The 27,627-nt window shown below is 51.5% G+C and overlaps 1 protein-coding gene across 1 annotated transcript; it reads left to right on the top strand.

Moving 5' to 3' along the window:
- KCNAB1 (potassium voltage-gated channel subfamily A regulatory beta subunit 1) lies at window positions 1-27,627 on the top strand. The gene is made up of 14 exons (XM_072344185.1): window positions 1-584; window positions 10,538-10,581; window positions 14,602-14,639; window positions 15,682-15,761; window positions 16,223-16,267; window positions 17,199-17,243; window positions 17,392-17,435; window positions 18,658-18,744; window positions 22,549-22,634; window positions 22,755-22,875; window positions 23,361-23,455; window positions 24,147-24,267; window positions 25,400-25,488; window positions 26,143-27,627. Exons 1-14 carry the CDS (start codon window positions 364-366, stop codon window positions 26,230-26,232), a joined length of 1,206 nt encoding a protein of 401 aa, XP_072200286.1. The 5' UTR covers window positions 1-363; the 3' UTR covers window positions 26,233-27,627.

The following is a 27,627-nucleotide window of genomic DNA, read 5'->3' as shown; positions in this document are numbered from 1 at the left end:
TTCCTTTTTTTCCCCATGATTAGCCCATTTTCAACGTCAAGCCGCTGCGAGCGCCGCTCTCCCCTCTGCTTCTTCCACCGGTGCCTTTGTGCCCGTACAAAAGGCAGCTCCTCTCCCGGGGGTGCAGCGCTCCTGGGGGGGCTCGGGGCGCTCCCGCACTGATGTAACGCGGCGGCGGCGGCGAAGCCTGCGAGCAGTGGGGACAGCTCCATGTTCCCCCGAGCGCCCGACTAAAGGCGGATGCCGCTCCCCGACCCACCGAGGCCGTCGCCGGGGGAGGTGTGACCGCGAGCCGGGCTTGGGTTGGGGGCTTCTACCCGGCGGCGTGCCCCAGCCACCGGCTCCCCTGGGCCGCGGGGCGCGATGCAGGTGTCCATCGCCTGCACGGAGCACAACCTGAAGAGTCGCAATGGGGAAGAGCGGCTCATCAGCAAGCAGAACGCCGCTGCTCCCAACGTGGTGAACGCAGCCAGGGCCAAATTCCGGACGGTGGCGATTATCGCCCGCAGCCTGGGGACCTTCACTCCTCAGCACCACATCTCGCTCAAGGAATCCACCGCCAAGCAAACTGGCATGAAATATAGGTACGGTCGCGGCACCCATTGTTCGGTTGCGGTGTGTAATGATGGCTCTTTGCTTTGCAGCTCTATAGAATTTCCTCTCCGGATGCCTCTGGTGTCAGAGCTGCTGAGATTTAGGGGATCTTTAAACCTCTGCATAACCAAACAGCATTTGTGTGCTAAGGCTTCTGCCGGCATGTGTGCTTGTGATTTTGTACAAGGAACACCCGTGTGGGCTGTAAGGGATACTTGTGAATTGATGGCACTGCTATTAAGATGGTTCCCATGAAGTGCTTGACATAACTTACACTGGTATTAATGAGCAGAATCAATTAGCAAAGCACGTTGGAGGCTGGACAGGAAAAGTTCATTTGCAGCGTGCACGGAGTGAAGGGAAGCAGCTGTCCTCAGTGCCACTCCATCCCGGGGACTGCTCACAGACTTCAGCCCGGGCAGGGGGAGTGAAATGCAGAAGGAAATCACAAGCATTCCTACAGTATATTTTGTGCAGATTGCTCATAGCCTAGAAATGAAAACCGGTACAAGGCTGCTGCTTTGTTCTGAGATGCTGATGGGCTTCTCTGCCACACCTCCAGCTGAAAAATGAGGGCTCTTCTGGCTTTGTCACTTTGCTATTTTTGGTTGGGATGTCCCCTCGTCAGCTGCTGGGGGCAGATCCTGACTGAGCAGAGCCCTTGGGGCTCAGGGCTCTGCAGCTCTGGCCATGGGGCAGACACTGTGCTGGGCTGTGCTGGGCTGCTGCTCGGCACCAGGTGTGTGCAGCACAGGGTGCACAGATACGGAGCGGGTGGGATGCTCACTGCTGTTTGCTGTGCACTGTGGGTTTGGCCCCAGTGACTTCCCGGGGCCATGCCTGCTGCCCTACAGTGCTGTATGCACGAGCACAGAGCACTACAGATGTAACCCGCTACCAAGTCACAGCTTCTGCTCGTTAGTACTGCGGACCATGTGCTAATTGTCAGTAGTTATTCTGACATGCTGATTGCCTGGGGCTCCCACAATGACCAACACATGATGTGGCTGCACCTTCTGCTGCTACGCAGAGTTGGGGCTCTATAACTCATCCCGAGCTCAGTTCTGGGGAAGGTTTCTCCAGCGAGGGCTGAGCTCTGCCTCCAGCTGGTGGCTGGCACAGCTCCACCGGCTCCCGGCTGCAGGCAGCCTGGGGACTGCAGCAGGAATAGCATCACAGCTGTGATGGGGCTGAGGCTTTATCTTTGTGACTAATCCCTGGTTCTGCTCCCAAATCTCTCCATACCTAAAGGAGATTTCTCCCTCAAGAGAAGCAGCATGGGGGAAATGTGAGGAAGAGCTGCACAAAGCTCCTGGCTCAGCCCTGGTGCTGCTGGCAGATCGAGGTAACCTTTAGTTAGGGAAGAGGCTTTCCAGCAGTGACTGAGCTGATGTTTCTTGTTCCTCTGTGGTTCCTCAATCCAAGGGAAATTCTGTGTCTGGAGAAGCCCAAGGCTTTCCCCAGCAGCTGCAATAGTAATGCTGTAAAGTCCTCAGCTCCCTTGTATTTCAGGCTGAAGTCCTTCCCAGTTCATTTTCTGCTCGCATTATGTCACTGCTGTCAGGCTTTACAATGTGTGCTGCCTGAAATGACGTGCTACTTAGGATGCCTTTTGTTTTATGCTAAAAATACAGCACTCCAGCACTGCTGAGTACCTGCTCAGAACATGGGGATGCTGTGGTTGGAAAGGATGTGTGTCATTGCCATAGGACGTTGCCGTGGGGCACGGCATCTCCATGGGGCATTGCCTTGGGGCACAGCATTGCCTTACTGCAGCGCATTATGGCATTTCCATGGAGCACTGCCATGGGGCACAGCATTGCAGGGAACCTGGTGCAGTGGATGGCAGGCCATGCAGGGAGCGATCCTTGTCTTGCTGTCGTTGCATACAGGGAGATGGTGACAGAGAGTGTTGGGGCCAAGGGGAGCAGAGCTGGCACCAGGCTCATTTCTGGCTTTTCTCCAGATGAGAGAACAGATTGGAACATAAAATACAAAGCTCGCTGGAATAAATGCATTCTTTGGGGAATGTCTGTAAATATTAGGATCCAGGTGTGTTCCCATGTGTGTATTTCATTTGCTCCATCTCACTTCGTTTCCTTCACATCTAATTGTGGCATCATCCAGGCATCAAAACAGCGCAAAGCAAGCAGTGCACAGCTTCAGGAAGCAAGCTGCCACGTGCCATGAGCCCATGTGCTGTGAGCCCACGTGCGGATGTGCCATGGAACCATCAGACGGGGCTTCCCCATGTCACCACTTGTGACAGCTGCGTCACCATGGGGGCAGGATGGAGTGTGCCTGGCTGAGTGCATTGGGTCCTGTCTGGGAATGCAGCATCCTTCCTCCTTGTCTGGAGGACGGTGTAGCTGCAGGGCTGCAATCTGCTGTACTGGCCCTGTGAGCAAAGCCCAAGCACAGGTGGGTGCTGTGATGGGTGTGGGACTGACACCTCCCTGCTCCCGCTTCCCCCCCAGCTCTGTGCCATGGGGCAGAGTCCCGTTTTCTGTGAGTGAAGGCATGACAAATAGGGTGCCAGAAAATCCCACTTTGTTGCCCAGATCAGTCTCCAGTGGCAAACACAATTGGTGCACACAATGAGGATAAACCCCATTGCTGTCCCATTGTTCCCTCTGCACAGTGCTGCAGGGCACCCTCCCCTCACACCACGGCCCCAAGCTGCCTCCTCCACTCCTTCTCCACGCACCATGGGCTGCAAGAGAATGTTGCAGTGCTGTCAGCGAGGTATGGATTTCCCATACAGACGCATTGCGTTAGGAATGCCAGCACTGCATTGGCAAAGCTTTGTGGGCAGATGCCAGGCAATGGAAGAGTGTGATGCATGAGTTGGGTGAGCTCCTTGCTGCCATGCCCTGCAGTGAGCGGGGATCTCCTCGTGGTGTTTTGGGGCTTGGGTCCTCCCTGTCCCTGCCTGCAGCTATGGACGTCAGGCAGATGGCTGCCTTGAGTGCTCAGGGATTCATGGCTTTTGCTGCAGTTATGGGTAGCTTTAAGCACTGTCAGGCAATAGCCCAATTATTCTGCCACAAGGTTACATATTATTTCAATAGCTCTCCGGGATTGTTTTTATGGCTCATGGCCTGAGCTTCACTTTATTGCTGTAAGACCGCTCCAGTGAACAGGAAGGGTTTGCCTTTACATTCACAATGCATTTGCCCCCAGGACTGCAGATTTAATGGATCCAAAGGAGCCGCCTCTCCTCCTCCGGGTTCCATCTGCACAAAGGGGTTTTAGGTGAAGCTTTGAAGCAGAGCCTGTGGGTGGCAGCTGTGCCTCAGAACTGCGTGCAGGGTCTGCCACTGTCACCGCTGGATGGGGTGTGACAGTGCATGAGAGGAGTGCTGGCACAAGGTGCTGGCACTGGTGCCATGGGACAGTGGCACTGGGAGGCGATGAGCTCTGGAACTACGACAGGCAGTGTGGAGGCAGTGCTGTGCGGTGTAGCTGTGGGTGGCAGTGAGCAGAAGGGCAGCAGGCTGCAAGCTTCTGGGCTGCCGGCACGGATGGATGCCACATCCACTCCTGGGTTGTTCCTGCAATGGGTTTTTTCCATTTAAGCACTGCTTGACAACATTAATCTAATGCTTAAATGGGTGGAAGAAAGGATGTGATGTAGAAACATTGCTAACTTAATTGCCAGTGAAGTGCACAGTTTAAGGCATGTTTAAAGTATTGTTTTAGCACGGCTGCTTCAGCAGAGTCCAGTTGGAATTTCGAGCAGAATATTTGTATTTCAGACTATTGCTACAGCATGAGAGCTGTGAGGCATTCACCAAGGGTGCGAAGGGACAGTGCTCAGTGCTCAGGGAGGATGCATGGCCCTGCGCAGTGCTCACTGTAGGGCCCTGCAGAGCTCCAGGGGTTTCGGAGAGCTGAGCCTCCACCTTTGTGCATGCAGTGCTTCCCACGCTGCAGGGAACAAAGCTGGAGCGCAGAGCATGGGGAACTTGGGTGCATGTGGGACAGCAGCAGTGCTCGCTGCAGCCCCTGCGCTTGTCTGTGGCCCATGCACTTCCCCTGATCTGCATTTTAATGCATCATCGGCAACTTTCTGAAGGACACAGCCAAGAAAATTGCAGGCAAAATCAGCTGCCTCCATGCCTGTGGCTGCGTGCATGGCAGGAATGGTTCGGAAAGTGTGAAGAGAGCCAGGGACAGGGCACAGCTGCACTCCAACACCTGCAGCCCCACATTGCCAACTACTGCTAGAGCTGTGAGCAATGGGGTTGTGCTGCTCAGAAGTGCTTTGGGGGGCAGCTCCTTGCTCCAGCACTGCACTAGGCCCCCCAGAGCCACAGCTTCACCCTGCATGCTGAGAGCAGCTGGCCAGCACCACGGTCTGGGCCAGCACTTGTACTGCAAACTTTGCATGCAAACCCATCAGCATACTGTCATGCTCCAGCGGTGCGAAGTGTGCAGTCTGTCACCAGCTCAGAACAGAAAGAGCAGCACAGCAAAGTCTGCTGGGTGCTGGGCTTCTGGGGGCGGTGGCTGAGCAGTGCCAGCAGCGCCGAGTTCTGCACCTACCCTTCTCCCTCCCTCCTGCTTGCACTCAGAGGAAAAGCTGTGGGTCACTGCCCTGCTGCCAGGCTCCTGCGGGAGCTCAGCCCAGAAGCTTTGCTGGGCCTCGCTGCTATGTGAATCAGCTTCAGTTTGCAGGGAGCAAATTGCGTATTTTATTCATTTTCTGTTCAAAAAGAAGCTGTTCCAAAGCAATAATGGGGATGTTTCTAAGCAACGTTGTTTTCCCCCTGCAAACCTCAGGAATGGTGGCATTTTTGTGCATTTTGGTAACAATAAGTCAAACTGCAGATGATCCACAGGAAAGCCTACTCCTTCTTTCCCAGCTTTGCTTATGGGGTGGGATGCGGGCTGCCAGGGTGCCAGAGGAGCCCGAGGCAGCCCTGGGGATGTGGGATCCTTGTCCTGGTGGCCAGCTGCCACAGGGACTTGTGTGGGATGCATCCCCTTGGTCTGGTGTTACTGCTGGAGGTCAGCTGCTGTGGGCAGTGGCATCAACACAGGGCAAGGAAACCGGGGGTGGAAAGGGAGGAATGGCGTTATTGAAGCTCTTCTGAGCCTGATTATTCTTCTGTGGGTGTGGAGTCTGAAATGCTTTAGTCACCATGTGTGGTATTGCATAGGTTTTATTTAAAACTTCTTTCTTAAAAAACAACATGTTTTTCTCTGTCTCATTTCTGATAGATAGATAGTTAAGTGGTTGGGTGGATAGGGAGATGGATGGGGAGATGGGTGAATAGATGGGACATGGCTCAGAGGCTTGGTGGCGATGGGCTCACAATTGGGCTTGGCGTCTTAATAGTCCTGTCCAACCTTAATGATCCTGTGATTCCATGATTCAATGGGTAGATCAGTGAATGAACAGATGGTGGATAGCTGGATATATGGAGAGATAGGCAGGTAGATAGATGGGTGGGCAGACAGACAGGTTGGATACCTTCACCTTGCTGCCTCCATGGCACTGCTGGAGGTCGCTAAGCTTTCAGCGATGTTTGCTCAGCCAAGCAGAGACAAGCAAAGCTGCAGACTCTCAGCAGCTCAGCCCTTGCTTGGTGACACAAAGTCTGACTCTTTTTCTGCCTCTCCTGAACAGGTTGGGCTGGGACACCTGCAATGGGGGCAGCTGAAAATGCACCACACAGCACCTGGGATGGCAGGGGTTGTTTGTGGGGCAGCAGTGAGATGTTTCTGCATAGCCAGGTGTGTTTGTTCCTGATTGCTTTGTCCTATCACTGTAGCAGGCAGCAGCTGTTGGCTAATTAGCTGATTAAGGAGCACAGGAGGCACAGGCCATAAATCACTGCTGGGAGGGCGGTAGGTTTTAGTTGTGTGACCATGCTCCCTGCACAGAACCATAGGGCATGCATCAGGTGCTGCCTGAGAGGCGCATGGGGGTCTGTAGCAGGGCCAAGGGTGTGGAGAATGTCTGCAGCAGGATACTGGGTGAGTTCTCCTTCCCCTGGGGGTACAGAGAGCCTAGAAGGGACTTGGGAAGCTCAGGGTTTGGGGTTGCAGTGATGCAGCTTGTGATGATGCTCAGTACAGGGCTGTTCCCTTCAGCACTGCTGCCTCCAGCATTGCAGCTATCACTAGGCTCTCCTACACGTTCCCTTGCACTAGAGTTAATTAAAAACGGTTAATTACAATTGCTTTCTGTCCTGTGCCACAGGAGACAAGCGCTACTCTTGCCATATGGCATGGGCTGCATCTTGGGCTCACTTTCTCCCCTTTCCCTTTAATTAAGGACATCATCAGCTCTGAGTGTCCCTGGGATGTGTCCGGGCACATTATGTCCTACTGTGGTCCTCACCCCAACCCATAAAGCAGAAATAAATCACGTATTCCTTTTGGTCCTGCCCAGCTCTGAGTGCACTGTCAGCATTTCCTCTTTGGAGGAAATAATTAAACTCAAAGTGACCATGAAACACCTGGGGGAGGCATTGGCTGAGCACAGGGCACAGAGCGGGGCTGTGCCTGGGGTCTGTGCTGAGCACTACTCACACCAGGCTGGTTTCACTTGAAAGGGTTTTTGTGAGCCTGGGTAAAGGGAGCCTCAATGAGCAGGGCTTATAATTGGCTGCCCTGTGCACCCCTGAGTTAACTGGGACAGGGCATCACAGGGAAGGATGTTTTTTGCGCAAGAAATGATATGGCGTTACTTAACAAGCTGTCTATACTAGAGATGGGAAGGAGCTTGCGTGCAGCTACTGCAAAGAGAGGACCTTCCTGAAAGAGTAATGGAGTGGAATTGAGAGGATGAAGCACTCAGGCTAAGTGCTGTCGAACAGCTGGGGCAACCCCAGGCCCTGGGAGTGGGGAGAGCACTGAGCTGCAGCACCCATCGCTGCCCACAGCAGCCTTCTGCTCCTTTTTCCCTTTTCTTTTCTCCCTGCTGTGGGGTTTGCTCTGGGTTTTCTAAGGTACTGCATGGTATTTGCTCTCTCTCACACTGTGCTGCTGTGTGCACACCTGTGCTGCTGGGTGGATGGTGGTAACCCCGAGCCAACACAGTAGCTGTGGGTGCTGACAGGGGCACCTTCATTAGGGGAAAGTTGTAAAGGAGTAGTTAAAAGAAAACCCAGAACTGGAGGAAAGCTTTGCAACCCCTGAGGATGCCCTCATCCTGTATATAGGGGCCCTTGTTAGGCTGCAGGAAGCCAGCAGTGCCGCTGGACACCGCTCTCCTCAGATCCCCATCTGGAGAATAAGTTATATGGCCTCAGGGAGCTGCTGTGCACTGTGATTAGTCTCACTTTTCGTTGCCAAATATTCATCTTGGTTTTAAACTTTCTTGTCTTTTTAACTAAAATTAACTTTTATTTCAGACGTAATCTGATCTTCCTACAGTGCCACATCACAAAGCAGCATCCCCTGGGGATGGTTTAGTCTTTGTTCTGAGATTCCTGAAAATAAGCCTCTTTTTTCCCCCCCTCCCTGAGTTCTTACAGTCAATCTTTATCTCGGGTGCCTCTCGTTACCCTGTTCTGCATTTCCTGTTCAATACATTGTTCCCCCTCTTTGCCACTTCCCATTTCTGAACCCATCATCCCCTGTGGTTGGAAGCCACTGTTGTTGCTCCTCTTGTGAACTTCAGCCATACCATGAGCTCCTCCTGCATGTTCTTTAGTTCTGATGCACCTCTCCACCCAATATCTGTATGGTTCTGCTCGTAGATTTGCTCGCAGCAAAATGCCCAACAAGCAAAACACTTTATCCCCCAGTTCTGTGGAAATAAAAGGCTCTGCTTATTCAGCATCACAGCCAGGTCCGGAACCAAATTCTCTTTGGTGTGCATAATTCTGTGTGTGTTTAAAGGGCTGCAGAGTCTTTCCAAGGAGCCAGGTGCTCACTGATGCAGAATCCTGCTGACCACAATTGCATCGTGACAGAATATCCCTGCTTTTTTTTCCCCTGCAAGCTCCATAAACTTGACCGTATCTTGCAAGACTGCATCTTTCTATCTCTGCTTGGATATAAATCTTGCAAAGTTTAGGAGGGAAAAAGGTTAACAAATACTTCAGCCTGGAGTGTCCTCTCTCATAATGAGTGCATGGACTGTGGTGCAGTGATGGAAGTCCCTCTGCTCCTGTGGCTGTGGCACTTGGGGTCTCAGCTGGGTGCTGTGTCTCTACTCTCCTCATGCTGGTCCCCAACATCCTCAGCTCTGTACAGGGCAATGCCTGGTGCTGGGGGTCCTGCTGGGAGCCACGGGGCTGCAGCTGGGCACTGCCAGGCACTGCTGCAGCTTCTGCCCTCTGGTTATTTGGAAACAAACCATTGAGGGGCTGAGAGGAGCCAGCTCTGGAAGGCTTTTGTTTGCTCAAAGCACCGAGCTGCCCCAGGGGTGGTCCCCAAATCATTGGCCACGTGCTGCTGAGCAATGTGAGGGCTGTGCTGGAGGCGAGGTGCCCTGGGCAGGTGTTGATTCTGTCTGTGGCTCTGTGTGTGGCCTTCCAGCTAACTGGAGCATGTGAATGGAGGGGCTGTGCCCAGGAGGGGTTTACAAGGCAATGGGGCAGCTGTGGGCTGCCAGCCCCACTGAGCTCTGCGTGCCTCACTCATTTGGTGCCAAACCTTATGGAGGATGCACAGAGACCTTCTCTGCTTCTACATAAAGCAAATTCAATTAGAGCTAGATTCCTAATCTGTGCACCGTGTGCTGGATGCCCTCTCGCAAGCTGAGCAGCCACCAGGTTCCATTTGCACTAAAAGGATTTGGCATTTTCAGCATTGGCTCTTTCCAATAGACATACATTTTTTCCAGCACCCCGGCCACGTGCACACAAAGCACATGGCAAGGACAGTGTTTGGGAAGCCAAACACGGTGTTTCTGCCCAGATCCATTAGCAGAGAGGACTCTGCGAGGAGCCGGCTGCAGTTCAACCAGCAAAAGGCGTTTTCCAAAGGCAGATGTGTGCTGGAAACACCACCTCTGCTGGGGTGATGTGACCCACAGCCCTGCTGCCATGAGCTGCCAGAGGCAGTGCAGCCCTGCTTGGGGGCACGAGCAGCTGTCGTGTGTAGGTTGGCATCGCTGGTGCTGTCTGTATCCATTTATTATGTGTGGATCCAGTGGTGTTCTCATGCAAAAGGACAAAAGAAGCGGAGTTGGTGCCAGCTTCAAGCCCACTGTGAGCCTGGGGCAGGTGGTGCTGCTCCAATATTTAAATGCCAGCCCTCAGTCTGGGGCTGTGCTCTGCACTGGGTTTGGCCCATGTCAGCTGGGGGCCATAGGGAGATGAAAGCACCCAAATGGTGCGGGACAACCACTGAGCTGGGTTTTGGGAGGGTGGGAGGGCTGTCCTGCTCTTTCTTTGGGCTCTAAGTAATTCCCAGAGAGCAGAAACAAAGCACAGCAATTGTTCGCAGAGCTCTGCAGTGGGAGTACGGAGGTGGCCCCGTTACACCTCTGTCTGACCAAGGAGTTGCACAGATCGGTCTGTGATGTGAAGGCTAAAGCAGGAGGCTGTAATTAGTGGGGATTTTGTGTTACAGCTTTATGTTAAATAGGGATGTAATCTGTGGCTGTGCTGGGTGAGAACTCTGACACAGGGAGCAGTATTGGGGGTGTAAGTACTGCGATCATCCTTCCTACACAGTTTCAAACCAAAAGGGACAGATTTAGGCTGGATACAAAGAAAAAGCTCTTTGCAATAAGGGTGCTGAGGGACTCAGGTTGCCCGGAGGGGTGTGTGCCCAGACCAGCAGACAGCCACAATCAGAGGAAGGGCTGAAAGCACCTGATGGAGCTGTGGGTGCCCCTGTACTGCAGGGGATGGGACTGAGGGCATTTAGAGGTCCCTTCCAACTCAAACACCCTATGAAAAGCAGCATTCTCCAGTTGCTTTACCCGGTCAGTGTCCCTCCTGGGTCTAACGCTGTCTTATTTCTTTTTTCCTAGGAACCTTGGGAAATCCGGACTGCGTGTTTCATGCCTCGGTCTGGGTGAGTGCATGGCCAGAGCCACATGGCTTCTGCACAGACCTTTACTTCTGAAGTGCTACAGGGAAGAACAGGGCTCTATTCCAGCAGTGCTGGATCAGGTTGGATATTAGGAAATATTTTTTCTCCAAAGAGTGGCCAGGCTTTGGCTCAGCTGCCCAGGGAGCAGTGGGGTCACCATTCTTGGAGCTGCTCAGAAATGTGGAGATGTGGCACTGAGGGCTGTGGGCAGTGGTATGGTGCGGTGGGGGATCTGAGAGGTCTCTCCCATTGGTTCTGTGATTCAGAAGTGCCACTCTGAGCACGGCAGGACCGTGTGCTGGCCCTGTGGGGAGCCCACACACACAACCCCACTTCAGCTGTGGGGTCCCTGGCCCCATCAGCTCCCTTGCCAGCAGTTGTACCACCCACATGAGCAATGCTTTAAAATGCATTTTTTTTTTTTTCTCAAGATGTTTTGAGAGTTGATTTTAAAATAGAGGGGGATATGCAAGTCACCCTCTATTACAAGTCACAAAAATAAGCCCTATTCCGGCAAGAAGAGCTCTTCTGACCAAAATAGATGCCGGGCTTTTAAAGGACTTACGAGCTGGTGTAGAGTTTTCTTTCACACTTGCAGTTTCACCAAGAGCAAATGTTGTTGTGTGAGAGGAAGTGGTGGCAGAAAAATGCCTTGCAGAGCTTTTCTTTAATTGCAGGCACGTGGGGCCATGTCCCTATAGATCAGCCCTCGGGAGTGCAGCTGCAGGGCTGGGTGCTGGCAGCCGGGCAGGAGTGGGGCCAGTGCCATGGGGCAGTGACCTCGTGGTATTCTCATGCTTTTCCTGGGCCCCTGTAGCTCAGAGTGTGCTGGGCTGGGGAGCAAGGGAGGAGGAAGCCTTGGGTTCAGCAGTCATTGCTGTGATGTGCATCTCCAGAGCACAGCTTGGTTCTCTTGCACTGCAGGTCTGTCAGTGTCTGCCCCATACACACTTGGGCAGCTGTTCTATGAGCTCCCTGCGCAGCTCCCTGGGAGATGTGTTTGTCTCCCTAAGCCCCTGCAGCACGCAAATCCAATTGAAGTTGTACCCAAGTTTCTGCCAGCTCAGCAATCTGCCTCACAAATGTGAAATCTCACTGCGTGGGCACATCTGTGCATTCTGTCGGTGAGCCCAAGGTGAGAATTTCAAAGGGGAATATCAGAGAGTCCTGCCCTGGGCAAGTGCCTGGGCTGGGGAAGGTTTCTGCAGCAATGTTGGTTCAGAAATGTGTTTGGGATGCAGGAAGAAATAAGGTCATGTATCCCGGTGGTTAATTCAAAGCAAAGTCGGAAGATGGGCTGCTGGTGTTCAGCAAACACAGAGACAGCCTCCAGCAAGGCAAGGAGGGCTGCGAGGGAAGGAGCAGCAGGATGAAAGCAGCCACCCCAAATCCAAAAATCCAAATCCAGAAAATCCAATTCCTCATCAAGATGCCCAGGAGAAAACTCACACTACAAGAGGTTCCTACAGCTGCAGAGCAGTTTCCACTGCCACGTGGCAGAGCCACCCGTGGTGCAGACCCAGGAGCATGTGGTGCAGAAAGGAGTCAGGCTTTTCCTTGAATGTTGGTGGCTTTGATTTGGGGCAAAGCTTTTGCAAACCCCACAGGTAAAAGCACCCGGACATCAATGGAGCAAGGATGGATGTAGTGGCCAGGAACTTCATGTGGCACTGCCTCACTGCAGTGGGGTGTGGATCCGTCCTCAGGGGAGGCAGAGCCCTGTGTTCCAGCCAGGATCTCTGCTCTTCTGAAAGGTGACATATCTGCCAGCAGTGGAATTATCAAGCAGTGAATCTTGCATCAGCAAATAACCCAGAAATAGTCACGCCGTGCTAGGCTGGGTGCTGTGATGGGAACAGAGCTGAGTCCAGCTTCACTGTAGAAATTCCTTCCTTGGAGTTCAGGTATCCAGCTGGGAAGCAGCTTTTCAGTGCGGGGCAAGCACGGCTGGGGAGCTGCTGTGCCTTGGAGCTGTGCTCTACTACACACACCACGCTGGAGAAATGTCCTTGGCATCCTTCTGTATTCCGACTGTGTCCCCAGCTTCAAGCTTGCTCTTCGCTCCCCTCCCCGATAGCCTCAGTGCTCTTGTAATTCCGAGGCATCTCTGCTCATGTCACTGCTCCCTTTTACACAATAGAGAGAGGATCACAAAAGGTCAAGGGCCCCGAAACGCACTGTGGCTGTGCTGGTGTCCCGGTGGGGCTGAGGGCACTGGGGCTGTGCTCACACTGCTAATGGGGACAGGCAAAGGGCACATGGCTGCTTGGTGCGGGGACAAGGAAGGGTTGTTCTTCACTACTATTTTTTTTCTCCTGTATCTCTTCCTTCAGAACTGCTCCTGTTGGGCTGTGAATCATCCTCAGCCGCTGCTGGAAATGCCAAAGGAGCCTTGTGCTTTCTAGAAGGGAATTTTGGGCTCTGCAGCCTCCCTGGGCGCAGCACCATGGCCCCATGCTGCTCCCATGTGTCCCAGCTGTGCCCTTGTCAATGCTTTTGGCTGCTTGTGTGCCTGTCCTACTGCTCTTGGCACATTTGGTCTTGGCCTGGCACCTTCTTCTGCACATCCTGTGTCCCTCAGGCTACTCCCAGCCCTGGATGCAGCAGAGCCTTGCAGTTTCCTGATGCCCTGGGGTTTGTCTTGCTGAACATGAACTCAGCACCCTGCTGGTTGAGCCTGCAGCCACCAAGGCAATGATTCCTCCACGGCTTCTGACCAGTGTCATTCCCAACCCTCGGATGATGATCATGAGCCTGAGCTCCTTGGCACCCACCCCACTGGGAGGATGGGCGTGGGGGAAGGCCAGTGTATGGAGGGAAGGTGTACCCAGTTCTGCATATATTTACTATTTATATTTAAAGAGAGAAAGAGCTCGTTGTTCTCATGTGGCTTAGGCACCCGAAGGCTCGTTTCTAATCAGTCAGTGCGTGACGCTGATCTGGTGGGTGGAACCAGCCCACGGCAGGCATTGGAATGGGTGATCTCCGAGGTCCCTTCCAACCCAACCGTGCCGCGATCTCTTCTGTGTGTCCCTGGTGTCTGTCTCAGCCCTGTGCTGAGCTGGGGGCTCCTCCTGCAGGGTCCTGCCCAGTGCTCACGGCCTCCACGTGTGTTTAAGAATCACTTTGTGGTAAACAGTCTCAGTGCTTTTTTTTCCCCCTTCCTCCAGTAAAGATGCATTTTAATGTATTCTTACAAAAATAACTCTTCTGAAGCTTTAACATGGAAATCAGTCTTAGTCGGAATTTTCACTTGCACAAAGGAGCTTAATGATAAAATGAAGCCTATTTTCATTCTTATCATTATAATGTGGCACCAGAGCATTTTGTGATAAGAAAAAATACTTCTTCCAAAGGCTTTGAAATGCAATGAATGTGGCAGGAAGGAGGAGGGCCCTTCTCTGCACCACTGGGGCCATGGTGGCAGCAGGTCCTGGCAGGGAACAGCTCGCTTCCTGCAGTGTGGCAATGCAGTGTGGGCCAGGAATGCCTGCACTCTTTGAAGAAGTCTCATTTCTGTTCCAACAGCAGCAACGTGCTCAGCTTTTATAGACTGGAAAGGTACAGCCTTTCCCCAGCCGTGGTGCTTCTGCAGGAAATCCAGAGTTTCCATGTGAACACGTCTTCGGAAGTAACTTTGCTTATACGCAAAGGAAGCTGGTGCATAGAAAACTGTTAGTGAGGGAAAGGGCAAACCTCTGCTGGCAGAGCGGGGCCTTTGCTGCAGTTCTTGGCCAAGGGTGGGTGCGAGTGCTGGGCTCCAGCTCAGGGGAAGTCACTCTGCACATGTTTCAGTGCTTCAGCACCTCTGAGCACTTCCTGGCTGGGGCCTGCATTACAGTGAACACTGAAGCAGGGATTTGGGACGTCTCACTGCCCCAACGATGTGTATCAGCACCTCCAGAATGTTTCTCTGTTCCCAATTGCTCCTGATGGATATGAACACACAGACATTGGTGCAGGAGCTTTTCCCATTGTAACCGGTTGTTTTGGTCTTTGTAGGGACCTGGGTCACTTTTGGAGGTCAAATCTCAGACGAGGTAAGTGACCTTTTCTTCCAGCATAACGCATGAAGTAAAACTACAGAGACTGCTTATATATAAGAGCATGGCCAGCTATCGGGAGTGGGGTGTGGTGACAGCAAATGGCAGAGCGTTGGCATGCAGAGCAAGGCAAGACTCATGCTTCTGCTACAAAATATCTTAACGAATCTGACATTTCCCAAGATCAGCTTTAATGAAGGCATCTCCCCCTTGAAACAACCTCCCCTCTGCTGCGTGGAGCAGTATTTCCGTGCTGTGCCATTGGCAGCAGTACCGCTCCTGGAGCAGAACTAGGAAAGCTCTATTTTTGCAGGCTGCGTGTAATGAGCGGCAGTCATAGCTAACAGCAGCGTGGTGTCTCACAGCAGTGGTTTTATTTCCACTTATTTTGCTATTTTTTCCCTAATAAGAAGAGACAAAAGGAAAGGTGCTTGGGTTTCCCTCCCATTCTGGTCTCCACTGTTCTGCCCACGTGGGGCTCACTGCTGGCTGGGTACACCAGGGCTGCTCGTAACAAGGGGGAAGGCTCCAGCAGCCCTCCATGTGGTGCCACAGCAGAAATCCCAAAATAACTTCTGCAGCAGGCAAGAGGCCCAGCATTCTGCTTTCAAACGTTTTTCTTTCTTTCTTTGTAAGCGATTCGACCTTTGCTGGTATTTCTGATCGCTGCACATCACTGAGCTGCATTTATTCCTGTTTCTGGGTATTGTGGTCTGAAGCAAAAAGAGCTGTTTCAATGACAAATTTGGTTTCCTGGCTCTCCTTGTTTAGAATGTCAGTGCAAAAAGGCAATGCTCAGAACAAGAAGATGAATATATTCCTGCACTAAACCCCATAGATCCGCAGAGCGATTTCTGTAACCTTGTTAAATTCTTGGCTGCTTTCCCTTTGGAGAGCACAGGGCTTTTCCCTCAGTTCCTCCCAGGCTCAGCCCCAGGGGGCTGTGCAGCTCCGTGTCCCTGCTCAGGTCGGTGTGGTGGCAGCGGGTGACACATTGCCCAGCAGCATCACCTCACTCAGCCCCGTGTCCGTCCCACAGGTGGCCGAGCAGCTGATGACGATCGCCTACGAGAGTGGTGTCAACCTCTTCGACACGGCCGAGGTGTATGCTGCGGGCAAGTGAGTCCCTGTCTGGGTGCTGTTTGGGTATGAGGGGTCCCAGCTGCACTGAGGTCCTTCCCTGTGTCCCCAGGCAAGGCTTTGCTTGGGAAATCTCCTCACTTTTGGAGCACGCTTTAAAAAAAGGCCAACCCTGCACCCAGCTGAAGTGCATCACTGGTGCCGCCTCGAGCACTCACTGGGAAACATCCTGGATAAATGACAAATCAGTGCCTGTCTCAGTGGTGATTAATGGTCCATGATGGTGACAGCTCTGAAAACTCCACAAGCAAGGAGGAGTTCTAGCACAGCTCATGCTTTCGGTATCATTACTGAACTAAGAAAAGGAAAATGTCCATCCTCAGCTTTAGGGGCACAGTGTCCAGTGCAGGACCACAGGGCTGGGGCTGGCCGCAGTGTGGAGCTCTGCTTGCTCTGAGCATCCTCCGGTGCCTCTCACACGGGCTTTCTCTCTTCTGCAGGGCTGAGGTCATCCTGGGGAACATCCTCAAGAAGAAGGGCTGGAGGTACCATAGTGGGGCAGCAGGGACATGTGGGAGTGGGGAGCCCACCAGGTTCTCACATATGCTGTGAGTCAGCTAGCCAGGGTTGGTGTAGGACTTGGGAGGTGCCTGTGGGAAGCACTGGGCTCTGGGTGCAGCTCCATCAGCAGTCAGCCCTCCTAACTGCTCCTCATCACTGCCTCTTGCAGGTGGAGACCTGGTTAGGAGCTGGCTCTGTGGGCATCCCTGCATTGCAGGGGGTGGGGCTGATGGCCATTTAGGGACCCTTCCAACTCAAACCATTCCGTGACCCTCTGATCTCTGTGCATTCATCCTCATTTCTGCTCACAGAGCGGAGAGGCAGATTATTTGTGCAGCAGGTCTGCACACGCACGTAAGGCTGTATATTAAGAATGCAAAGCTGTGATGGGCCTTCATCTCGGCCGCCTGGTAGGAGACGATACCTCATGTAAATGAAGGAAATTAGCATACATGGTGTCATCTTAAGAGCATTTACATAATCTTTAAGGCTCTCCCCTGTGTGTCATAGCCTGCAACCATAGAGCGGTCCCAGCGGTGTTCTCACCAAAGCCAGTGCCCCTGTTCTGGGGGATGGATGCTCACTGGGAAATGTTCCACATCCTGTGGCAGAAAGAAGTCAGGCCAGGCAAAACCCAGGCAAATTGTTACACTCGTACGATTTTGCAGCAAAACAGTTTGCTGGTGATAAATATTTGATCTACTATCACACTGGAGATTAATTCAGCAAACGTATCTCTCCTGGGATGTAATGCCTGAGGGAGCGCTCCTTCACTGAGAGCCATGGATGCCCATGGATGCTGTGAAGGTGGTGGTGCCTTTAGGGGGAGGGCACTGCCTTGGAGCCAGGTGGGATCCTGCTTGGGCTCTTCTGGGATCATTTTATTTAAAAGCAATTTTTCTGTTCTGTTCCTAGGCGCTCCAGTCTGGTCATCACAACAAAGCTGTACTGGGGTGGAAAGTAAGTTCAGCGATACAGAGCGGTGGCTGTTGCCTTGGGGCTGAGGGCTGCTACCCCTTGCTCTGTGCCCAGCTGGGACATGGGACCTCATTTCTGCCTGCTGCAGGCCAGCACCTCAGCCCCCTAACTGTGTGTTTTGTCTTTACAGGGCTGAAACAGAGAGAGGGCTCTCGAGGAAGCACATCATTGAAGGTGGGTGCTGCACCTGGCTGTGCCTCAGCCATTTTCCTGTGCCAGAACTCTGAGTTTCTGCCAGGCTCCACACAGGGCTGCTGGTGGTTGCTGGTACAGTGGGCACAGTCCCACACTTGCTGCAGCCCTTCTGCATCCATCCTGTGTGTGACTATGGGACTGGGGCTTGGGGCTGCTTCAGGCTGGATCTGTGCCTGCACAGCAGTCTTTTGCAGGAGGGACACAAATAGAGCAGTGCCCATGAAAAGACACATTTCTGTCATATCAACAGCATTATCTGTGAGCTTATTATGGTGAGATGACAGGGGATGCCTTTGGGGAATCAGCTGTCCCCACAAAATGGCGCTCAGCATTGGGCCATGCTGCTGCTGCTTGCCCTGTGCTACCAAAGTGTAAATAGCTTTCAGTGATACTGAGCTCTGAGGTCTGTACCCACAACTCTCATGGGCTTCTGGCACTGCCCCACCACAGCCTGGCTCCCACAGTGTGCCAGGGATCAGCGTGGCCACCTGCACACTCAGTGGGCAGAGCTGAACAGGGAGCATTTGAAGAGCGGGGCCATTGCCCTGGAAAGCATTCCTCATTTTGCATTTGCAGAACTCAGTGACATTAGCAAATGACTTTACCACTAAGGCGGCACTGGATAATGCTGTGAGCAGCAGTCTGTGGGGGGTGGGTAACTCCGAGGTGATGTTTCTGTCCATGGGCAGCCCAGCGGTGCAGTGGGATCTCGGCCATCCCATAGCATCCAACCCCCCTCTGCCTTTCTGTGAGAAGCCACTTTGCAGAAGGACAGAGAAGCACTGGCAGCAGATGGAAGAACTTCCCGGAAGAAGTATCAGATAGCATTAAGGTCGCTGTTAGCTATTTTCTACAACACACGTGGTGAAAACAGCCATTTCTTGGATCTCAAACTCCAGCACACGTTTTCAGATGGCTCTATTTTGGCTTCTTCTTCATGAACATTCATAAAAACATTTTGTTCCTGGGAAGATTTATAGCGTTAGGACATCTCCCCATCACACACACATACACACACACACACATATGTGGGCTTTTGGCACCCACTGCCACCAGCTCCTCGCAGAGCCCACGAGGGAGGGCTGCATGGACCCATTGCAGGGCTGGAGACTTCAGAAGTCTTTTCCAGCTGTGATTCTCTCTCGCACTGCACCTGTTCTGTTGCTGCTGACCTTGCATTGCTGTCTGCTTTGCCCCGCAGGGCTGAGGGCCTCCCTGCAGCGTCTGCAGCTGGAGTACGTGGATGTGGTCTTTGCCAACCGCCCGGACAACAACACCCCCATGGAAGGTCAGTGGCAGCTGTAACTGAAGGTTTTCCTGTGACTGATCCTGGCTTACAGGCTTATGCCTCTGATGGTAGGAAATGAAAAACAAATCTTTATTAAATATTCAGGCAGGGAGGCTTAAATATGAAACGGTTCTTTCGTGATGTCCCGGGGCCCTATAACATTTGCACCTAAATGAATTTGTATGTCTTTAATGGAAATAGACATTCCCTTTAAATCCTATGGTGGCTTTAACATTCCTTCCTGTACTTCCTTTCCTCATTCCTACAGATGAGGCTGAAATGAGTGTGTTTGCATTTAGGAAGCCTCTGTGCCAGCTGACCTGCCTGCACCCCCTGCAACCAGCTGTGGGGAGGGGGTGAGGACCCCACAACATGCTTTTCCCATCACTGGGTACCACACATCTGCCTGCTCCCTACTGACTGCATTCACTGTATAGAGCAGCATCAGCAGAGAGCTCGGTGCTGTGCAGGCAGCAGTGCCCACTCTGCTCAGCGATGGCCGTTGGAGGGGCTGTGCTGTGTTGGGGAATGGGGGTGTTCTTTCCTACACACAGCACAGCTGAGCTCTGATGCTGAAGGTGTTTAAGCAGCTCTGCATAGGCTGGGGCTTGGCAGCTCTGTATAAACTGTGGGACTTGGTGAGATTTTCAGCAGGGTGAGAAAAGGGGTGCTTGCATTATGAATGGTGCGGTGTTTATTCTTTCCATGTACTTCATGCTTTTTTTATGGTTCACCTACTAAGCCACTTCTATCCCAGAGCATCTGCTGGGCCATCTGTCTGTGCGGCAAAATTTGGCACGCGTGCCAAGTGCTAAGCTACCTTCACGAGGCACAATCCCAGCTATGCTCTGTGTCCTTACGTGGCCACGCTTTCCCTATGAGCAAAGAGCTGCTCCCAGCTCAGCTGAAAGCCATGTCCTGGGTGTGCAACGTGTGCTGCATCCCCTGTGTGCAGCTGCAGGGATGTGGGTGGCTGGAGGTAATGCAGCCACTGAGTGCTTTGGGAAGGGCAGGAGCTCCGTGTGTGTGCTCTGCAGCTGGGATCCCCAGGAAGGGATGGTGCAGCTTGCATGCTGAGGGTGAGCTGTCTGTAGGTCACCCTGATGTTGTTGCTGGTTATGCATAGTACCAAATCATGGCAAATTTGCTCGAGTGGGCAGTGAGGTTGTGTATTATGAAATGCAACTGGGGAAATAAGGAGAAGAAGTGTAAATTGCTGTCACGTTATTTCTATGCTTGTGCATGCAAGTAGGTGAGGTTGGAAGGAGGAACTGTCCTGGCCTGAGCTCATGGCATGGGGCACTGCTGCTGGGTGTCAGGCTGGGCTTTCAGTTCTGTAATGGCTCAGCCTACTGATGCTGCTGCGCATCTCTCTCTCCTGATGAGCTGTCAGTCCCAGGCATTAAGAACTTCACTTGGAAAATATCCCCCTTCTGATCTAAGTTGATACCCACAGTCTGCTCAGATGGGCACTCCTCTCCCCCTGCCCTCACGCTACATTAGTCCCGAGGAGATGCGATCCCAGGCTGCATCGCAGATGTTTCCCTCACCCTGGGCAATGTGTGCAGCTGAGCAGAAGGCAACGCAGTGCAGCACGGCCGGGCAGCCCCACACCGGGCACTGCGCTCCATATCAGGGCACAGAGCTGCCTCGGGTTGGTACTGCCTGGCTGCAGGGTTTGGAATCATCTGAGTGCTTTATTCTGAGATCTCCCCCTCGAAGCAATGACATTTCTGCATCCAGCAGTGATCTGCCCAGATGGGTGCTGTCTGCAGACCATCCAGAGGCGTACCCATGGGGGAAGGGTCTAGTAAACAAGAGCAGTTATAAATATTCTAGGTTGGCTGCAGTTCTTTAGGAGGGAACAGAGAAATGCAAACAACCACAGGCCAAAGCGTGTAAGAGGTGTGATGGAACACCCGTAAGAATTCCTAAAAGATCGTAAGGCAGAAATAGGAAACTAACAGCAGTGAGAAGAGGGTGCTGTGGGGGGAGGGAGGGAGGAATTCCCAGACAGGCTTACCCTGTGGAAACCCCACAGCTTCACCCCGCAGCTTCACCCCAGTGCGTGGGTGCTCGGGCTGTTACTGTGCTCGGTGGGCAGCTTGCTGGCTGTGCCTGCCCCAAACAGGATGGCCCAGGAATGGAGAAAAGGGCAGATCTGGGGGAGAAAACAAAATGGGAGAACAATATTTGGCATCTGAGAGCTGTTCTTCAGCAGGGGAAAGATCAGTGCTTCCATCAGGAGTTCTGCCTTTTTGGAATGAAGACAGACACCCATGGAAGAAGCACGTTGTCACTTTTAGAGTCCTCTGAGGGTTATAAATGGAGACTTTGCCGTGTTTAGCTGCTTGTCGCTGCCTGCAGGAGAAATCTCACAATAACCTCCAGATTGGCACTGTGAGCGACTCTCTGCCAAGCTGTTTTTTTTTTTTACCCCATAAATAGGATGAGAACTCTCATGGTATAAAAGGCAGCTCCTCTCAATCTCAAGGCAGCGATGGCCAGCATTGTTTCAGCAACCCCTGCGAGTGCTTTGCAGACAGACAGACAGAGCCGCAGTGGCGCTGAGCGGGCTGGGAACTGCAGCACGGCCTGGGCTGTCTCTTGCAGCTCTCCCAGGAAAGGGCACTCTGCAATCTGGCAGTGCTGCTGAGAGCGGGGTGCCTCGTGCGTTACCCATACAGTGACTAAGGACTGTTTTCTTCTGCTTCCCAGATCCGCTCAGTGTATTTTTGTCAGTCTGAGTGATGCGCTGTTCGTGGCTCACATCATCCATGAGGGTAAATATTTTTCAGGGCCATTTTTCAGTGCTGTTTTGATGCTGGGAGGATTGGATTACTCAACAAGAACCCACCCAGCCGTGGCTTGATATGAAGGGGGGAAGCGGAGGAGGTGTGAGTGTATTGTGCCAAAGGAGGAAGACAAACATGGGGTGGGAGGAAGGCTCATCTTGCATCCTTGTGTGGGATCTCTTCTTCCCCGTGCATCTGCTATCTTCTCTTTTTACCCCATGAACCATCCCAGAGGGAAGAAATTGGTTTTCCAGCTGGTGCAGTCTCATCAGAGCAAAGCAGCAAATAGGGCTGGAGGAGCCCTGCATGTCGGACCCACCCCTGCTGACTGGTGGTGTTCCCACCCACTCTGAGCCCATGCTCACAGCTCTGTTCCCCAGGAGCCGCTAATCAGGAGTGGCAGGAGCAGGAGAACCCTGGGGAGCAGCAAGGGCAGGAGATCCAACACAAGTGGGTGTCAGCAGGTTGAAGCTGTGTGCAGAGCAAGGAGCCCAGCAGAAGCCACTGTGTTCTCCAGGTGCTTCATTTCCCAGCAGCATCTCAATGGCCGTAGTGTAAAGAAGCAGGAGCTAATATGTACACAATAGAAAATGATTTTATTTTTTTTCTTTTCTTCTTTTGGTTTATTTTTCGGCCGTACTGCCCTCTAGTGATAAATTTTAGGAGGAATATTATTATGGGATAGTACTTAGGCAACAACCAGCCGGTAAAAGTTCCTTAAAGCTGCGAGATAAGCCTCTTCATGCCTCCCCTGCCAGTGCCTTCCCTCCACTGAGCTGCACGGCGCAGCAACTCACCAAGCTTTGCTCCTTGTTGCCGTGGGCTGGGGCTGCTCTGGCTGCAGCACCCGCAGCTGTGGGACCTGCCCTATATCTGCATGCAGAGATGGTGACTGTGTCCTGCAGTGCCGTGTTGTGCTGGCAGCCCCAGCTGTGATGGCAGCACTCTGGCATGCAGGGGCAGCTGCGGGGTGACACAGAGTTCTTGTATGTTTGTCTTTTTCCCTTAGAAATCGTCCGAGCGATGACGCACGTCATCAACCAGGGCATGGCCATGTACTGGGGAACGTCACGCTGGAGTGCTATGGAGATCATGGTAAAGCAAAGCCATAAGCTGGCACCAGGACACACATTTCCCAGCCCCCAGGGCTGCTCTGCAGGGCGTGTGTGTCACTCTGTATGTGACTGGCATGTTCCCTGCATGGTCTCTCCCCAGGAAGCCTACTCGGTGGCCCGGCAGTTCAACATGATACCGCCCGTGTGTGAGCAGGCTGAGTACCACCTCTTCCAAAGGGAGAAAGTGGAGGTTCAGCTGCCGGAACTGTACCACAAAATAGGTAAATCTGCAGCCAAGCAGTTCATCCTTTTCATTTAGAGAGAGAAACAAGGGAGGCCACAGCTGAGGCTCTGGAGGGGAAGAGTGATTTCCCATCTCTCCCCACTGCAGCACAGGCAGAATGCAAGAACCAAGAGCCCAACCCATGGCCTAGCAGAAAGCTTGACCTGCTGCATCTCTGATAAGGAGAGGTGTCAATTGCCACTGTTGCACTGTGCCCTCAGTGGGCACCGACCTGTCTGAGCAGGGCTCATGCAGGGCTTTGTGTGAGCAATGAGGGCACCCTATGTGATGAGAGGAGGAAGCATGGCTGCATCTGCCAGGACGATGCTCCCAGTGCCCCCCAAGGGGCTGAGCAGCCCTGGTGGTGCCGTACCAACAGGCAGCAGTCGCTGCTCTCTGGGCTGAGCGTGCGGGTTCTGGCACAGCCTGGTTCCTTGGCTCTCTGGTCTCCTTGTTCCATGACTCTCTGTCCACTCTGTGCAGGGGTGGGTGCGATGACGTGGTCTCCCCTCGCCTGCGGGATCATCTCAGGGAAATACGGCAACGGGGTCCCCGAAAGCTCAAGGGCTGCCCTGAAGGTATTTGAGTCACTTGTTTGGGGAAAGGGGATGCGCTGCAGTGCTGAGGGTGGGCAAACAGTGGCAGGAATCCATCCCCACTGCTGGAGGGCCCCAGGAAATGAGCTGAAAAGAAAGATGCAGCCTGCACTGATGTGCTTACAAATGGGGATGATTTTCAAGTGGGGTATTTCATAGCGTTTGTGATTTGTTTTCAACATGAAGGCAGCATTTCAAGACAAAGTCTGGGCAATTTACTGCAGGCTAGCTCAGGAGGCAGCGTTTCCCAGAGGGGCCTGAATTACGTTGGTGAGAATGAAGGAGAATCAAATGTCAAGTCTGAATATGGGAGAACCGAAATCTCAGCTCCTTCTCATTAGTTTTCTAACCTTGAAAGGCAATGGTAAGCCTTGAACAAGATCAGATGTCCTCTCACTTTTTTGGGGGGAGGAAAGAGGGTCGTCAGAAGTTGATCAATATTTCACCATTTTCCTGTTGCCATTGAATCCAGCAATCCAGTGCTTAGGGGTCACAGCTTCAGGTGAGTGCACAAAGGCAGAGCACTGCAACAGAAGGCAGCAGGAGGGGACATCCCGCCCAGCCCTGCGTATCACTGCTTCATGGGGATTTTCAGGGGTGTTTCTATTTGCCTCAACCTTTCAGTTTGGGAAGGTTAAAACCAACATCTGACCGCAGTGTAATTCCCCTCCAGTGCTACCAGTGGCTGAAAGAAAAAATCATAAGCGAGGAGGGAAGAAAGCAGCAAACGAAGCTGAAGGATCTCTCGCCCATTGCAGAGCGCCTTGGCTGCACACTACCTCAGCTAGCAGTCGGTAAGGGGAGCGGAGATGCTGTCGTTAGCACCTGAGTGCCTTTGCTCTTTGCTTTTGTCAGAAGTGCACAACTTAGCCCCCGCCTTCATACTAAAAAGGGAAATACTCTGAGCTGAAGATTTGTTGCCTTCTGTGTGGCTGAAAGATGAGTGCAGATGGACTCCTGCACAAACCTGGGAGGCTGCAGGTACTCTGTGCTCCAGGTGTTTGCTTTGGAGTCAGCAATGACTACGTAAATAGAAACTGAAAAAGCTGTGTTGCCTTTCAAACAGGACAGAGGGCAGCTTTCCCTTTGTACCTATCTGTAGACATGTTTTTCAGTTATAACACTTGAATGAGTAATCAGGATTGACATAAGGAACTGTGGAACAAATAGCAGGAATGTGGAGAGACTGAAGATGTGAATTGCAGCAATAATTCAGAAGGGTAACACATTTCTAGGGATGCAGTAAAAAGAAGGAACCAAGACCACTGTAGGATATGGAAGTTGAAGGCGCTGCTGTGGCAGGGGGTTGGAACTTGGTGATCCGTGGGGTCCCTTCCAACCCAAGCCATTCTATCTATATTTCTGTTATTCTATGATATGAAAATGCCATCTACCACCTTTGAGGTAACAACTGCTCTGTTCTCCTCACTCAAAACTACATGGGTTTGGTTTTGGTTTTTTGGTTTTTTTTTTGAGCAAGCAGTAATGGTATTTTGCTATCAGAAAAGAACAAGGCAACCTGGAAAGGGCTGAGGAGATAAAATATTAGGGGTATGTTTCCCATGGATCGAGCATTCCTGAATTATTTAGCTGAGAGAGGAACCAGACGAGGAAGAAGGCTGAACCATAAAATGACGAATGTTGCAGATGCAGCAAACCAGGCATTCCCAGTCCTTATTTAGTGGAAACAAGAACAATCCGATGAATGAGAGACAGCACATTTAAAAATGGAAAAGAGAGATATTGACACGATGCAGAACCATCCTGTTTAATGGGATTGGAAATGACTCAGAAGTGACCTGGAAAATTCCAAAAATAATAGTGCTCTTCTTCAGATGAAGAGAGAGGCTCTGACAAACACTGCATGGGCAGTAGCGCAGTGTGCTGAGTGCTTTGTTCCTGACCATCCCATGCCTTTGTTTGCAGCGTGGTGTCTGAGGAACGAGGGGGTGAGCTCTGTCCTTCTAGGATCTTCCAATCCAGAGCAGCTGATTGAGAACCTTGGAGCCATACAGGCAAGTGCCACCAGTGGGGAAGCTCCTGCCCAGCACCCACTGTTACATCCACAGACGTTGACAACAGTGCCCTCATTTTCTTAACTGAATCTCAGCACGTTTTGTGTTGTTTCAGCTCCAGATGCACACATCAATTAGTCAAACCTGTGGCACCTCACTGTGACTTACAACCAACTGCAGTGATTAAACCCACGTTCAGCAGTTCAATGGGTTGCTTCACTCTTTGTCTAAAGGCTTACTTAAGCAAGTGAACTGATGTCAACACGCAGGATGCTGTATTTATTCTACACCAAATCTTCAGTGTTTGTAAGCAGGAAAGCACAGGCCCATGTCATTGCTGTGAACCTTAATTGTTCTCTGTTGCTTTTCGCAGATAAGGGCATTCCTGCCACCAACTTTATTTCTGCTGCAGTTGCATGCATATAGAATTCAGGATGGTGGTTTCTGTCACTGTCTCACAGGGTAAAGTCACTACGAATATTTCTTTAAGGGAGAAAGGTGTCAAATAAATGCTTAAATACATCACATATGCATGAAGAAAGAAAAGCAACAGAGGAAACGTTATTTGATAAAATCCAGATATGAATTTGGAAAAAATCCAATGGCTGTCTTCAGTGGAAACTGAATTAAATGTCAGTTTTCTTCTACCCCCAGGTTCTTCCAAAGATGACATCGCATATTGTAAATGAAATAGATAACATCCTGGGCAATAAGCCCTACAGCAAGAAGGACTACAGATCATAATGCAATGCATGAATCACCTGGACTGCATGGTTTGATAAGCGCTCTGTACAGAAGTCCTGAGTTACAATCGGGTCATTAGAATCATTCAGCAGCTTGCTGCTCCGTGTCTGCTGTTACGGATCCTTCCAGGTGTGCTGTTGCTACCAATCCGCAGTGAAATCTAAAAGCACAGTCGATCTCCTTTACAAGCAGGAATACTCCTGTATTTTCCTACCTTCGACCGACTCTGTTAATATTTACTTTTCTCTTGGCACCTCATGCTTGTGCTGTGAAAAACATACGTAAAGCAAAAAATAATTTGTAACCTTCAGGTACTCGGTAATTAAAGAAGGATGTACAGCTATATTTTTTCAATGAAGAAAAGCCAGGTACAACTTAAGGTTTTAATAAAACCACGTTCGGGAAATCTCAACCACAGAGTTTCTTCAGTCAGGTTAAGAGGCAGAATGGGTAAGTTCAAGTTTTCCACTTGCTTTTTTATGCTGAACACACGCTATAGATTTTGTTCGTAACTGAATCATGGACTTAAAGTTGGGGAACCGATTAGAAGTCACGTCGCTCAACTCCTAACCAAACCATCTCAGCTGAGGAGCGCTCTTAACAGCACCTCTGAGTACAAAGCAGAAGAGCCCAGTTAGGAAGCCCCAGAGTGCATGTCAGGTTAACAGCAACAACTGCTGTCTGCAGTGGTTTAATTCTGCATAAACTTCAAACCAAGAAAAAAGCCATGGTGAAATGGGTTCTTTTTTGCATTTTATAGAAACCTGCCTCTCTACTTTTGCCTGCTTGTAGACACAGCTATTGCAGATCTTAATACTCTTGAGCTTCTGAGGATGTAGATATTTATACCTAAAACATAGAGCTGCTGAAAAATGCCAGACAAAATCAGGTGTGTACGCTGGTGGAAGGCCACACTTGCTTTAACTTGTTCTGGAATTGGACATAAGTAAACGCATAGTGTTTTTAGGACACATTTTAAACAGGTAGTCCTTCTGTGAGCATTTCATCCCTCTACAGGAGTTGATAGTAAATGTTTACCAATTAATTTGCCCATCTTGAGAACCACAACATATTTTACCATAAGTTTGCTTTGTAAAGTGCACCTACGATTTCAGTAACCCCTGGTTACTGAATCACACACTTTAGGAACACACTTCCTAGAGGGTACAACTCTGTACAGTATTTGTAGGACCCCTGTATTCTACCCCCAGCCTTCAGGATCTCTGCTGCGTGTGTGCAGCGCTCACGTCAACAGACGGGAATACTTGACTTGTTTCCTCCTGTATCTATTCTAACAAGCTATGGTCTGTGTAAATGAACTTAGCTGCTGTATAGCAAGAAATGCAATTTGACTTTGACTTCTGCTTGGACAAAATAAAAGCATTTTGTGCAACT

Source organism: Excalfactoria chinensis, chromosome 9, assembly GCF_039878825.1.
Source record: "Excalfactoria chinensis isolate bCotChi1 chromosome 9, bCotChi1.hap2, whole genome shotgun sequence".
Lineage (NCBI taxonomy): Eukaryota > Metazoa > Chordata > Aves > Galliformes > Phasianidae > Excalfactoria > Excalfactoria chinensis.
Note: the sequence above shows the minus strand (reverse complement) of the source record. Positions and strands in the feature narration are given on the sequence as shown.